Consider the following 16,156-nt stretch of genomic DNA (forward strand, 5'->3'; position numbering starts at 1 on the left):
GGCCATGTTACGTAACACACACACATGTAAACATACACACATGCGTACGGGCGCAAGTTAATCCACTTTCAGGCCCAGCCACATCAAGGGTGGATTAGAAGGCTCATTACTTATCTCACTACAAAATCAATACAAGGTGCATTCAGCAGGAGCAGCTGCTATTTGCAGCCTGCTGTAGCTCTCTGCAGCCCTCTGTAGCCCTCTGTAGCTCTCTGCAGCCCTCTAATTTCCCTACAGCCCACTGCGGCTCTCTGCAGCCCACTGTAGCTCTCTGTAGCCCACTGCAGCTGTCAACTAGCAGCCACACAAAGGCAAACTTCACTCACCTCAGAAAGAAACGGGGGAGTCTGACAGGAACAAAATGATGAAACACAATGTGCAGTGATCCTATGCTTTTAATCTTCATTCATCTCCAAACATAGTTGTCTTAAGTTCTACACAGGGTAACCGTGGAAACGTTTCTGGATTCGTTCGCGACCGTGGAAGCGTGGGGGTGAGTCGGAGAGCCTACCTAACACCGAGTCACTACGAATTACACACATGGTCATTCAGTGTAGCCCTTGTTTACATGACAACAATCCAATATCAAGAACTTTTTATTACGAGGTTCTTAATTAGATATAAATCAAACTACACATTTTCTTAGAAAAATGTTATATACACTACAGTGCTGACAATAAAAACGAAACAAAGAAAATAAAATTTAAACAAAAACAAAGCATACAAACAGAACATGAACAAAAAACCAACCTTGATATAAATAAGCTCTATGGAAAAGCTCGGAGTCATTAAAAGAATTCTGTCTCATCTCATCTTAAAAATATATATGTTCATGTCAGCTCTAATATGACTATAGTCTACAACTTAAAAATATATATTATTTAAGGACCTGTACGTGTGGTTGTCTTTTTAGTCTCTGACCTGCAGGGTAGCGGTGCAGCTGGCCCTAAGTGCTTCCAGAGTTCACAGTTAGAGGCACTGAGGAATGTCGCGTGCTACATTGGCTGTGTGTTGGACTGCGGACAGGAGAGGGAGCTGAAGTCGGCCACGCTGAGTCCTGCCGCCACGCACCGCTGTTGGTGTCTTCCCCGTCCGCGCAACGCTGTTAGGGTCATGCCTGTCCTTCCTTTGACTTTACCTCTTTACATCAATAAAAATTCAAAAGTCAACTTTGAAACAATGTAAGGAGAAAAAAAAGATACAACAAAAACTTTAAAAAACAGTTATGTACAAATCAGTATAAAAAGTCTTTCTGGTGTTCATGCACGAGGGGATTGAGTGGGTGGTGCGACCGAGTGTCTTGTGATGTGACTGCGGGCATTAGGTGGAGAGAGTCCTGGGCTCTGTCTGGCCAAGGCAGGGGTGGTGGTGGGGATGAGTGCAGTTGCTGTTGAGACTGGGGCAGAACAGACTGGGGAAGAATTTGTATCGGGGTAGGAGCAGTCCGACTGTCTGAAAGTCCAGAGCTGGGCTTGGGACTGAGGAAATGCGGGTGTTTGGTTGCTGGGGTGGTGTGTGTAGACTTGGTTGTGTTTGTGGGGTACAGGTGTTTCACTGTGGGGGTGGTGAGTGTGGACTTGGTTGTGTTTGTGGAGAACAGATGTTTGGCTGGCAACATGGCAGAATGAGTGGATTTGGGCACAGCAGACGAGTGGCTGTGTTTGGATGTCGAGCTGGAGTGCGTGTGTTTGGTTGGTGCCGAGGCGTGTGTGTGTTTGGTTGGTGCAGAGGCGTGTATGTGTTTGGTAGGAGTCGCGGGGTGTGTGTGTTTGGTGGCCGCAGTGCTCGGGCTGCACGCCGGCCGGGACTTGGGGGAGTGTGTGGGAGCACTCAGACATTCCGAGTGGTGAGCTTTGGGTCGGCTGTCTGGCGCGTCGGCTGGCGCTGCCGCTCCGGGGCAGCTGCGAGCGTAGCCGCCGGCTTTGGCCGTCCTCTCGGGGACAGGCTCCGCCTCCTCCACCTTAACTTGTGGCAGGGGAGGCGTGTCTCTGGGTTGCTTGGTGTCTGCGAAGGAAGGCGGATTCGGGGGGCTGATGGGAGTCTCGCAGGGGGCCTCCTGCTTGACGGAGGGACAGATGGGCGTGGGGGGCTTCCTGTCCTCCTCCTCTTCCTGGCCGTCTTGGTACTGCTTCAAGCGGATGTGCCAGGCCAGGCTGCAGACGGCCGACACCGTCTTGAACTGGTGCACCACGTTGCGGGGGATGTAGTAGATGTCGTTGTCGTAGAGCTGAATGCGAGCGTAGCGGATCCCCTCCCGCCTCAGCTGATTCAGCTTGGCGTCGTCCATCCACTGCACACACTGGAGCGCACAGACGCACGCTGTCAGTCAGGGGCCATTACACCGCACACAGATCACTCAAAGCTATGGACACACACCACTCCTTTACTCTCAGTGGTCCACTAACTGTCTAGCTGTACCCGACGCCCTCCTAATACCCTGCCATACCTTACACCTCTATGCCTCATAACTGGAAGTTGCATTCACATTTTTGGCATTATTTTGGCATATTTTTCTGAGGCTGACTGAGACAATGATGTGTCTATGTCGCTCCAGGTGTAATTACTGGCCTTGTTTATGATCGACTTGGCTGGGACCAAAGAAAAGATCCTCGCTGAACTTTCTCCTTGTACATTTACAAATGCATTTCTAAATTGGTCATGCAGACATTTATAACTACAGCACAAAGAGAGCGAGCTCCTTATTAGCTTCTAGACTACATGCCTTATAATGTTATAATGCAGAGTGCCTATTTCTTCTCTAGTGAGATGCAGAGAGCATCAGTCTAAGAGCAAAAAAAAGAAAACAATACAACTTTTCTGCATAAATAAGGCTTATTTGGAACTGTAATTAAACTCTGTATGAAAGGAGAATGCAGGTTTATTATATGGGATTTTTAAATAAATCTTCTGAAGCTCCATTCCATGATACACAGTTCAAATGTGCTGCTACAGTGCTTACAATGGCAGCCTTATACAATGGACATACCAAAACAAGTGGCCAGTCAGTATAAATGTACTGTCTCACAGCCACATCTCCCATTTTATAAAGCTGGTTTTATTTGTGACAAACATAACCAGACACCCTTAATGTGTACTAAACCTATTTAGTGTGACGGGCTTGAGCATTGGCAGCTCTTTAAACAGAATGCAAGCATATGTTCTGTGCTGGTTTGGATACTCATTCCATAGCTGCCGGTTAAACTTTACACAAACAGCAGTAAGTCCAGGCTAACGAGAGAGAGGCTGAGAGACCAGCTCCTTCGCTGGGCTTTTAGCATAGCAGAATACACTACAACAATTCTCCATTGATCCAGCAGAGGGCAGTGTTAACATCTAAAAGGACCAGGGAATAAAGAATGGCTGCAGATCTTTCAGTTTCCATCATTCATTTAGCTGTTTTGCTGAGATACCAAAGGCAGCCGGTGATCCTGGATAGGCAAGCTTAAGCTAAGAGGATTTAGTCATTAAAAATAATAGCAGGCTACTGTTGCTGAATTATTCCGGCTGACAGTATCTTATGTTCAAACCCAAAGAAGGCACACAGAGGTGGCTAAAGCACTCGTAAATGACTGACTTCACTCCAGCCTGTGGCTGTACGATGACTACACATGCGTCAGCATGGTGACTCAGCGTGCTGGTTTCCCAGACATGAACTGAGCACTGAGGTCAGAATAAACTGCCGTGCCCACAGCGATTAACCATCGACTGTGCTTTTCACTGGAGATCTGGGAAACGGGCCCTGCATGTCTACGGTGAAGACCTGAGGTTTACGCTTACAGGCTGAAGACTGCACGGGTTCAAGTGGGACACTCGGCACGGGTGCTCAGACCGCAGTTAGGTCGGACGCGCCTGCAGGAACCCACACTGCTGCAGCACCTCACTAAGTGATGCACGATCCCATTTGGTTTGAGAATATGCATCGCATACACAAACATCACTAGGATGTGTGTCCTGCATGCCTGATGTGTGAAACATCAAGGGGTCTTGACTTCAATGTCTACCACCTGGGACCACGGCGGCTTTCTAACATATTGGGACACTGTAAGGAATACTCATTCATCCATGATGGACATGGGCCAGTTGTGTTTTAGGCCCATGATGGCCTCAGGCTGAGCTTTGAGGTGTTAGAGTACAGGCTGTTAGTGGATGGGCAGAGAGACAGGGTCAGCTCACCTGCGACAGAGGTGGCTCGTGCAGGTCCAGCTGTAATCTCTGCACGACGTCAGCGAAGTCTGCTGCGTGGAAGCAGACAACGTCTTTGGTAATGCGAGGGGGCTCAGTACTGTACACACACAAACAAATAAAACAATATGCATGAGTCTGATGAGTCTGAATGACTGTTGTGTGTTTTGACTAAAACACTGAAGTCTCACAGATGGGCTAACAGGACTCTCGTCATATCTGAAGCTGGAAGGGACCACACGGACAGAGAGAAGAACAAAGGGTAGCCACAGTCTTAAGAAGCAACCAATCACTTCCCAGGTCTCTTCATGAAGAAAAAGAAGACTGCTGATAAACAGATTTAAACACAACTCCCCCTGGCATGCTTAAGGCTTTTGTACAGAGGTGTGTGTGTGTGTGTGGTGTGTACTACATACGGGAATGTGTATGTGCGTGTGTAACTTACCCCTCGGCACAGCGTACAGCTTTCAGCACCCCCACGGCAGCAGTAGTCTGCCGCTCAAAGCCTTGCCCGATGTGGTCGGCGTGGGCACGTGTGCGGTCCTCAAACAGCATCTCACGGGGCTCGCTCGTCCGAGGTAGGTACTGGAGGTTCTTGATTTCATTGGTTGACCTGCGAGGGCACAACAGAATGGTCATAATCAAACACTTTTATTTGTGTGAGAGAGAGAGAGAGAGAGAGAGAGAGAGAGAGAGAGAGAGAGAGAGAGAGAGAGAGAGAGAGAGAGAGAGAGAGAGAAGGGGGATTAAAGTGGGTACAATGGCCTCCTTGTTGTGGTTTCATAAATGATAGTAGGAATATGTATTTGAAAAGTTCATATTCCAGTGTGTCAGTAATCCCCATTACATCAGGTTCCAGGCTCTGTGAAGGGTACAATAATATTCTGAAGGTGTGTGTGGTGATGGAGCCGTGGCCCGCCCTGTCTGGGCTACAGGTTCACATGCGCAACACAGGATAACGTCCTGACTGCGAAGCCCTGGCGGCCGGACAGGCATTTACACACGTGCACAGAGTGTGGGCAGTAGGGCGCATGATCGGGGCGGGGGAAGGGGGAGGGGTACATACACGACTGCCTCCGGGGTTACCGTGGGAACAGCAGGGTGAGGTCTAACCACGAGTGAATAGCTCAGAGTCAATTGGCGGTCAGTAAAAATTCCAACGAACCTGCACACGGTCTCAGTCAGCAAGCTCACGTCCAGTGATGAAGTACATCACTGCTAAACATGAGGAAAAAAAACCCTGACAAACAACAGCGGCTAACAGGCTTTGACTGTTCATCTGCAATGATGTTCATATGTATGAAGACCTTTCAGAGAAGAATATTATGAAGAATATTGAAGAATATTATGGTCCTCTTGAAATACATCCAAAAGCCAGAATCACAATTCTACAAACATTTCTGCAGGACACATTCAGCTAAATACATAAATATTTATATTATGAGGGAAACATTAAAATACACCTGGCACACTCAAAGAAATCACCAAGCAAGAGATCAAGGTACTCTACAGGTAAGCACCATGTTCTCTGAGTCTTGGGCCTTCCACAGAACCGTAAGGCAAAATGCAAAACACAAGGGAGGATGAGGAGGGAATTACTGCAGAATGGATAAGAGAAGAAGAGTCTTAGCATGGGCCAATGGATTATGTACGAGTCTAACGCCAGAACACACACAGGGGTCCCAGCAATACTGGAGAACCTACTGTAAACACACACACAGGGGTCCCAGCTATACTGGAGAACCTACTGTAAACACACACACAGGGGTCCCAGCAATACTGGAGAACCTACTGTAAACACACACACAGGGGTCCCAGCAATACTGGAGAACCTACTGTAAACACACACACAGGGGTCCCAGCTATACTGGAGAACCCTACTGTAAACACACACACAGGGGTCCCAGCTATACTGGAGAACCTACTGTAAACACACACACAGGGGTCCCAGCTATACTGGAGAACCTACTGTAAACACACACACAGGGGTCCCAGCTATACTGGAGAACCCTACTGTAAACACACACACAGGGGTCCCAGCTATACTGGAGAACCTACTGTAAACACACACACAGGGGTCCCAGCTATACTGGAGAACCTACTGTAAACACACACACAGGGGTCCCAGCTATACTGGAGAACCTACTGTAAACACACACACAGGGGTCCCAGCTATACTGGAGAACCTACTGTAAACACACACACAGGGGTCCCAGCAATACTGGAGAACCTACTGTAAACACACACACAGGGGTCCCAGCTATACTGGAGAACCTACTGTAAACACACACACAGGGGTCCCAGCTATACTGGAGAACCTACTGTAGAACCCACACAAGGGTTGGAGCTACACCACGCCACTTCTTCCTAATTCCTGAAGTCTTTACCCACTATAGCATAATGACAGAGTCTCTGAGTGTGTGTGTGTGTGTGTGTGTGTGTGTGTCTTCATTGAGGCTTGGGAGAGCTTGAGAAGGAGTTAAGTAGTGAACAAGCATGACCTGCAGAACCTTCATACCCTCAGGGAACCGCAATCCAATGCCAAGCCCTTCAATCACATCTGAGTGTGTGTAGTATAACCGCAGGATAAGATGAAATACACACCTTCATCTAGTGAAATGGAAGATTATACAGCAAGGGAGGAAAATATAGCATGGTGGGACAATACTGCAAGGGGGACAATGTCTTCATGTGTAGAGCGGCATTTAAGCCTGTGCTACTGTTCTCTTGTTCCGTCTCCCACTCTGGGTCCTTCTCTTTCTCCCTCACAGACATACTTCCAAAATAGAGGGTCTGGTTTAAACATCTCTGAAAGAGGATCCTCTCCGCGTGTGATGGACGCTGGGGTGTGTGTGCAGCAGGCTCCTGTTATGTTTAGTATGTTCACATTTCATGGAGGGACGGGAGAGAGACACGCATGCACACACACAACGATGTTCATTGGATGGTAGCTCTGCTTTGTGGAAAACCGTATTACTATTACTACATTGCGAAAATATATGGGAGGGGAGGCTCTTCCTGCCCAGAGTGGCACGGCGAGGACGGAGCGTCAGGAAGGAAGAGGAGAGGCGGGGCTCCTGCAGGCCTCAGCCTGAAGGAGGAGACTGAACGGGGAGCCCAGCAGCAGGACGCAGGACGCTTGACCCCGACACTACCGCAACACCACACCGCACCTACATCGTCACTATACTGCTACTACTGTGTGTGTGTGTTACATTCAACTTGGTATGACATTCAATGTCCTTTTCTTTAAAAAAAAAAAAAAATGACGTCAGTAATTTATTGACACTTTGGCAATATTTTAATATTTAGCCTAAGGTACACTCCGATGGAAAATGCACTTATCTCCACTGGCAGGAATTGATTTCGGTACTGGGGACTATTCTACTAAAGAGAAATATAAAGCATTATTGTAAGTAATGTCTTGAGCTTGCTCTGTCACTCACCCATGAGCTGCCATGCTCTTTAAAGCAAAGGAGTCATTTCAATATTGGAGGACACTTTGACTTTGTCCAAGAAATAAGTTTTACATTCAGTCATTCTTGCCACTACACCGTATAAAGGACATGGTAAACTATTGAAAAAAAAAACCTCCCAGACCTTCTCAGCATGTTATTGTATGCAAACAAATACATATTTTTCCATGTTTACATATTGACCCTGTAATAGACATGTGACTGAAATGACAGTAGGATGGAAGTAGGATAGTATGACATCAGTAGCATAAAAGCATTGTTTTTGTACTTCATAAGCTCATGATGCTGGTACACGGCTAACAGTGCTGACATTTTTAGACATTAAAAGGTAGTTGTGCTTTTAGTTTACTCTGAAATAGTATATTTAGTATATTTATACTATCTGAATTGAAAGATACATCAGTTTAAAGTTTAAGGTTCTATCCAAAAGAAACATGATATTTCTGCAATCACTAAATTTACTGAGGCCATGAGATCATCACATTTACAGAGGCCAACAGATCTACCGAAGCCAACAGGTTCACCAATTATGAAATGCTGAAGCAGCAACACACATTTCACATTTGCATTTCACTCTGCAGACATTTCATTAAACATTCACATTTCTAAAATATTTTAAAGTTTAAAAAGTTTTAAATCTTAAAATGTAAAAATTAGTCCAACAGACAGTACTGGTAGTGAGGGTCAGAGATGGCTGACAGGTGTGGAGATCACAGAATTCAGCTGCTTGACTCGGATTCCCGAGGGGCGTTTCCCAGTCCTTGGGTGTTCCCTGCTCCACAGATGGAGAAGGGGCAGGTAATGAGCTAGTGACATGAGTCCAGGGTGCTACAGCAGTAGTGTGAGGACTGTGGTGGGAAAACACTGCTCTGAAACACTGTACCCAACCTATATTCATTAACCATAGCTTTAAAATACAAACAGCTGTTTTCATCCAGGAAAGGGTCTAAGATTCAGCACATCAAAACTCACATGAATGTTTATGTAGTTATTCACTGTAGGATATAAACTGAAACAGATCCGAAGAATGATCTGGTGATAAGCACCCAGTGGTCTCTTAAAGGGCTCACATAATAAAAATAGCATTCCTTGTTTTTTCATAATAACAGATTGATGTGTACGATGCTTTTAAAGCTTCAAGGTTTAATATTAACTGCCCAGTCCACAACAGTCTGCATATGAAAATGTAGCTGCACAACAGTTTGACTTTGTTCTGTGAAAATTAGCACATGTATCTGCCCATTTATCCTACTGCAGTTTAGTCCCACCCAGTTCAGCGTGCTGCAGTTCAGCCCCAGCCATTCACACTGAATTCAGAAGAAGTGTTTCAACCCAGACTGAATGAGGCACAATACAGGGCAGACAATCAGAACAGAGAGCTGACTTCCATAAAACTGCCTGTTTAATTCTAAGTGGTAAAGAGAAGAGAAAATGGCCATCAAAAAAATCTTGAAATTCTGACCTTGAATGCTCTGCCTGAGCTTAACTTTAAATGCTTTTTTCGTGTTACAGTAGTGCTGGTGGGTGCCTTATAATGCTCTCCATCTTCAACGTGAATCTGCACTCACTTCAAAAATGCTTACTGTGCCCTTTCAGGTCTCCATTTTTACATCTCTATAATCAAATTCTGCTGTAAGATACAGGGTCAGCACCTCCATGTGATCCCCTTACAGGGTCAAAATAATGGAAATAATTTTTACCTGTTTAAATAAATTTACTTTCTTACTGTCCTTACCATAACAGTAATTCCATATCGTCAACGCTGTTACAAAAGAGCAATAACATGGTTGGCCATTTAAGATTTAATTCAAGAATTTAACAAATGTTTTCAAATGTAACAGGATCGACAGGGCCAGTCTGTCCCCATGTTTTTAATGTGCAAAAAAAATGTAACAGGGAAAGAGCGAACATCAGTTCTTCTCTCTTTTTGTGCAGTATTTATGTGTAACAATCTGACTTATTTTTTATTATTTACAAAAAATGCTAACACTACGAGTATCAGATCACACAGACCCTGTTCACACAGTCAAACACTATTGGCGCATTTCCACACGGGCCTGCTTGGCACGGTACGGTTTGATTCGCGACGGTTTGTGAGTGTTTCCATTAGTACCAGGTACAAGTTTGCCGATACTTTTTTCGTACCTACTCGCTCGAGGTTCTAACCGTTCTAAAGCGGAAAACTTCTGTGACGTGGAAGAACAGCAAGACACTGATTGGCCAGGGAGTGTCGTCACAGGTTGCGTCACAGGATTTTTTATATTTTCAGGCAGGCATATTTTATTTAAAATATTTTTGACATTTTGCACAGTGCCTGTCTGACAGTTCGATATACGCAATGCGCACTGACATCACTGGAGGTGGGTCGGCTTGTTGCCTAGCGACATAATGTAATAAAATGTTAGCCAACTAGCATATTGTTTAGCCATCTACAGTACTGATCAATAACTAAGAAATCACAAGTGGTCACTGGAGATTAGTGATCGACCAATATATCGGCCGGCCGATATATCGGGCCAATTTTTGGCATTTTTTAGATTATCGGCATCGGCCGATATATGAGACCAAAAGGCCGATATTTACACAATGCACACAGGCAATGCTGTGGGCAGCTCTGTCATTCTGACTGGTAGAGCGCCCCCTTGCGTCCATTTTGCCACTTACGGGAAGACATCAGTGAAAGCACAGGTACAGGAGTACAAGCCTTCAACCTGCATCTGAATGCCGTCTCATCAGAGAAAATGGTAAGAATTATTTTCTCTCCTTCAGCTCTCACTATTGTTAATGGCTGCTCTTGCTAACATACACTCAGTCATCTGCGATCATGAATGACTGAGCTGATAGCCCAGATACCAAGAGTTATTTAGTATTTTCAGTCGGCTGTGCTTGCTAAGGCTAACTTGTTAGCATAACCTTACATTGCAGGGAGTCCAAAAGCTAGCGTAAAATGATTAACTTGCCAACAAGTTAGGAAACAAACTTTAGTTTTTTTGTAGATGTGAACGCTACCTTTTATTCGCCATCGTTCAGTGAAACAGCAGCACAAATAAGGAGATAATGCTCCTTATGTGCCACTGTGCGTACCGCGGCAGCAGCAGCCGCTGTGCATATTTCAACTACGACGAAATATGATACGACTGGCATAACAACAAATATGCAACATATATCCATGCATTCTACAAAACCAGGAGATTTTGTCTAACTTGCTCAAAGCGTGAGACTTGAACACTGTTTACAAATAAAATTATTATTATTATTGTCATGTAATCAGAATAACCATACCTAGCCACGGCACGTTTAACGGCTTCGGCTCTTTCGACAGGATCTTAATACGTCTCGTCGTGTTTTGTCTTTAAAACTGCCTCATTGTGATAGCACAGTGTACACACAGCACGATCTTTGACATACACAACACCATAGTCTTCCGTCCAGGAGGGCTGAAATGCCCTAGCTTTGTTTTTTTTAGCCGGAGGTTCTGTCATCTCTGTCATCAAATATCGGCTTTACATATCGGCCATCGGCCACTACTGCCATCCAAATATTGGCATCGGCAATCAAAAAACCCATATCGGTCGATCACTACTGGAGATGCATTAAAATTTCTAGGTGTAAACAGTTGCACACATCCAATGTGATCGGACTACCCAAGACACTTATTAATTCCAGGTCATACATTGCAGTGAATACAAAAAAATCATTGTTAGTGAATACAAAAAATTAAAACTTTTAACCCATATGTTTAATATGTCACCACAATAACACTATACTATTGCCCACAAGGTTTCTTTCATTAATCAGCAGAAATTCATTATTTGAGGGTAAAGATGCAAGTACCAGTGTTAACACCATTCACTAGATTTTGAACTAGGGCTGCAATAATCGTCCCAGCACCACAATCACACTATGGTGATGACTGGGAACTGGACTACACATCTGATACTGTAAATCTCACGATGAAACAACGACTTCTGTTCATTTTTTCTCATTCTGGCACTGCTAGTGTAAACATGGAGTAACTCATGAATTCCTTACAACTGTCTGCCCACCTAAGTCAAATTAGCATGCACCATCAGACTGTGGACACAACAGACACATCAATGTAGAGTCCATTTAAATGAAAAATCGAAAGTATTGAAAAGTAGAGCACTGAATTGTTTACTAATGAAAAAGAACTTCAGTGTTCAATACAACGTGCAACACTATCTGAGACAGGAGAGATTGGTCAGGAAGTTCACACAAAAAAACAACAAAAAACTTATAAAAAACAAAAAAGGCCAGAGGTGTATGGGATAAGTGCCAATCTCTACTTTAGATTTTCAGTAATGATGTCTCATACTGATATGCACACCTGCCATTCAAAATGCTCTTGGCTTGAAGGTTTATTTCCAATCATTAAATTAGGAATTAAAGTCTAACATGGCACAGCTGTTCACACATATAAAATATGTGTCACATATGTTTCGTACCATCAACAGTTTTATAACAGCAGGTGGTAGTTCTTAGTAGAAGTGTGTTACCTTTTCCTTTTGAAGGGAGACTTTGGCATGTCAGTGACGGGGATCATCTGCTCTCCAGGCCGGACCCACATAATGGGGCCGTCATCACTCTCTGTAGGGCTCTTCAGCTTCAGACTGGAAAACGTCCCCCATGGTAGAGTCCGCTACACACACACACGCACACACACACAAGCACATACAAGCGCTTTTTTATTTCTGTGCTTCTGAATTAAATTCTCCTGCCTGCTATGCGTTAGGTTGTTGGATGTATTCAGTGAATGTTAAATCTACCAGGCATCACTGGTCTTCCAGAAACTGAACTTTAAAGAAGAAGCTCTTCAAACACTTAGTTCTGGAGAATGCCCATTATACTCACTTCCAAGAAGGGCGACTGTTGTAACATGCTGAGGAATTCTGGGAAGTAATCTCCCACCTCTTCATCTACAGCTCCCACCAGACTTATCTGGCGCATGGCCCCAGCTCGGTACGTCCCGTGAGAATACGTTCTCTTTACCTAGAGCCAAGGAGAAAAGAACACAAAGCTAGAAAGCACACAACAAAGAATGTTTTAATGAGTTTTATGTTCATCTGTGATTGTATGTGACAGAGGAAACAAGGGAACATGTGAACGCAAGAGAGAGAGGTGGGGTTATGTGTGAGGGGTTATGTGAGAACTTCCAGGCAACAAACAGATCAAATGCTGCTGTGAGACAGATTAGGGCCCAACTACTGCTGAATCCCCAGGGAAAGGCAAGATGCTGCTGCCTCCTTCTCTCTAACCCCCCAACCCCAGCCCCCCATCTTTGTTCATGTATGTTTGTAGGTTTATGCACAGATGCGGGAGCAATGAATGCCATTACACAAGAGCGGCAAAAAGAATGCAGGAGATTCCGTGTTATTCATGCAGGAGCTGCTGTGGTGTCCTGAAGGCCAGCCCAGGTGCTGAGGTCCTGTATTTCAGGATCCGTCATCACTGGAGCTGAATATCTCCCATACACTTTAAGGTACAACATATGAGGTGTGATACCAATACTGATACAGGTACTGTTAGACCAGGTAACCATCCAACAATTTTGCTGATACAATGGAAATAAAAGTGTAACTCAAATCACACTGGACTCGGTGCATCAACGTTAAAATTTCATGCATAAACCTCTTTGATTTTTGGTAACATGACAATAGATCCTTGTATATCAGTGTTCTACCACTGCAGTAAGTTTGTTTAAATTCATTTCATGCCCAGTACTGCTATGTATTATAGATTCATTATGATGTCAGTTCTTTAAGAGTGTAATGGCAAGCCTTGTTGATGTGGCCTTTGTTAAAGTAATCCTGAGTACACCCAGTAGTTTAATACAAGTCATTTTCAAATACCTTAATTGTCATTGTACACATTCAGTGAGATTCAGACTTTGATGCAGCCTATATATACTGTCTCTAATATCACAGGTCAGATTTGCAATCTGTAATTGATCAGAAAAGCAAGTGTGATTTAATTTCTACAACTGTGAAACAAATTCTGATCAAAAAAGATCACAGCAGGTTCACCTGGGGAGTAACACTGCAGTTGGAGCCTACAATACAAGTGTCATCGCTCCGACATGGAATGAAAACCTGGCGTTCGTCACAAGACATTTACATTGACAATATCAACACCCAGAACTTTCATTCTAGTTACCTTATACTTAGCTTGATTGTGTGATTTGTTTGTAACTTGTGTATTCATCTGTATAATTTTTTGTTGTGTAATTTGTGTGGGCCACCCAATGGAGGATGGGTTCCCTTTTGAGTCTTGGTCCTCCCAAGGTTTCTTCCTATTCCCCACCATCATAGGGAGTTTTTCCTTGCCACTGTTGCCTTTGGCTTGCTCATTAGAGATTTGGACCCATAGTATTGTTAACCTTGTAAATCCTGTAAAGCTCTTTGTGACAACATGTGTTGTGAAAAGCGCTATACAAATATATATGATTTGATTCTGAGAGAGCATTTTTGCCTCTTTAACTGCAGAGTCTGTACCACTAATGGGTGTTTAAACTTGAAATGAGCCATTTTATTACCACTCCATTATGACAGAGAAAATTATGTTACAAACAGTAAAATCAGAATTAAAGACTAGCCATCAGGCTAAATTTAAGATAAACCCTTTCAACATACACACCAAAAAGTGGTTTTGCTTTGTTTCAAAAGGTACAGGACACAGCTAGACTATAAGATTTATACTACATTTGACAATACTAGCCATCTGGCAGATGTTTAAGCTAGAACATGTTTTGTTAGAATGCCTCTCTGGGAGGGCAGGTCGGGATCAATTCCGTACTGGGCTGGGGTAAGGATCCATGAAACGTTTAAATAGTGCTGGGCAGTATGACCAAAATTCTATATCACGGTTTTTTTTTTTTTTTTTAGAAATTATATCGGTTTCACGGTATTTGACGGTTAATAAAGCTGAACTTAATAAAGCTGAAGGTGCTGAAAATACTGAAATGGACCTTGAAAGTGCCGTACAAGTGCTTGAATTCCACCTTGTAATGTTGTATGAACCCTGCAAACATAACATAGCGCAAAACACAGCGCTGAAGAGCGACACTCACGAAGTACAAAAATGGAGAGATGAGCGAGCTCGCGACAGCAGAGCCACCGCGATTGCGTCATTTTTGCCGCGCGGACCCTCGCACCACTCGCGACACGCGTCAAGTTTAAGCAGCTTTATGGGTGGTGCAGTAGATTGCTCGTTACCACCAGCCCCGACAACTTTTGCAGTAAGTGACTGTGTTTGGTCCACGTCCGACCTTTAAAACCCAAAGTTCTTCCTGACAACAGACACGTTTCCTTTCTTTGGCAAAAGTTCCTTTTTTACTTCAATGTTTGGTAGAATTTGTGATTCAGAACGTCCCTCGTTTTCAGCAAGCTAGATTTGTGCTCTGTTGAATGTTTGTTTAGCGGCGCAGCAATGAAAAGCGTCCCTTGAGAAACAATTAACAACCGCGCTGCGTTCCGGACACGTGAAGGCTATTTTAACCGGTGTGGCCGGTATGTGAAAAATTCTTATGATAACAAAAATAAACACCGGTTTTCGGTGCGAACCGGTATACCGCCCAGCACTACGTTGAAAGTTGGATTATAACTGTAGCCGAACCTCAGGCTGGTGTGGAGGTCGGACTGTAGCAAACCTCTTGCCTCCGTCTTCACTATGGCCACTCCTCAGCTATTCCTTCATTGGCTGCTTAACAGGTAGCAAAAGTGTCTATTCCACACCAACTGGACATAGTGGACATAGGTGGATATAGTGGTTTACTGTGAGAGAATGCTATATATCTAATATAATTCTGCTTACAGGAACATTTAATTTGGACTCATTATTAAAAGGTTACAAACCCTTCAACAAAATCCAGTAATAGTGATGGTCCAATGGAAGATGCTGAGATATTGTAGCCATTAGAAAAAAGAAAAAAACCTTGTGCACCCAAGAAAATTATGTACAAAGCTCTTTGTCATAACAGTAAGGGTTTATTGCTTCAAAAATAAAAGTCTCATAGTAAATTCTTCTCTGGTTCTCCTTTTAAATATCTGTGTTTTTGCATTAGTCCTTAATGACTGTGTGAACTGAAACTGTATGTCTCTTAGTGCACACCATTTGTGTTTCTCTCTTTCCTTCAAATCTGAGCTACAGTTCCTTGCTCTTTTTCCCCTGTACTGAAGAACAGCATGAGGCAGAGACAGGAAGGCCTCCCCGTGTGTGTGTGTGCGTGTGTGTGTGTGTGTGTGTGTCTCTCTGCATGCATGCTTTGGACCAGTGGCCAAATCATTCTGTTCCATTCCTGGGGCTGAGTCACCACTCTGGAGCCAAGTGAGTGTGTGTGTGTGTGTGTGTGTGTGTGTGTGTACGCCCATGCTCTTAACTTTATGTGAGGACCAAATGTCCTCGTTATGGTATGAAAGCATAGGGGGATTTGGCTAGTGTCCATAAGGAAATAGTTAGGGTTCAGTTTATGGTTAGGCATC

General features: G+C 44.1%; 1 protein-coding gene across 1 annotated transcript in view; it reads right to left on the reverse strand.

Moving 5' to 3' along the window:
• Positions 1 to 377: 377 nt before the first annotated feature.
• LOC143514816 (uncharacterized) overlaps positions 378 to 16,156 on the reverse strand; it is a 49,940-nt gene continuing 34,161 nt past the window's right edge. The window contains exons 4-8 of the mRNA XM_077006459.1: positions 12,531 to 12,668; positions 12,176 to 12,318; positions 4,628 to 4,795; positions 4,174 to 4,282; positions 378 to 2,299 (exon numbers count right to left, since the gene is read on the reverse strand). Of these exons, the coding sequence (XP_076862574.1) occupies positions 1,235 to 2,299; positions 4,174 to 4,282; positions 4,628 to 4,795; positions 12,176 to 12,318; positions 12,531 to 12,668 (1,623 nt within the window). The 3' untranslated portion in view covers positions 378 to 1,234. The remainder of the gene's footprint in view (positions 2,300 to 4,173; positions 4,283 to 4,627; positions 4,796 to 12,175; positions 12,319 to 12,530; positions 12,669 to 16,156) is intronic.

This window comes from Brachyhypopomus gauderio, chromosome 5 (genome assembly GCF_052324685.1).
Source record: "Brachyhypopomus gauderio isolate BG-103 chromosome 5, BGAUD_0.2, whole genome shotgun sequence".
In the NCBI taxonomy this organism is placed as follows: domain Eukaryota; kingdom Metazoa; phylum Chordata; class Actinopteri; order Gymnotiformes; family Hypopomidae; genus Brachyhypopomus; species Brachyhypopomus gauderio.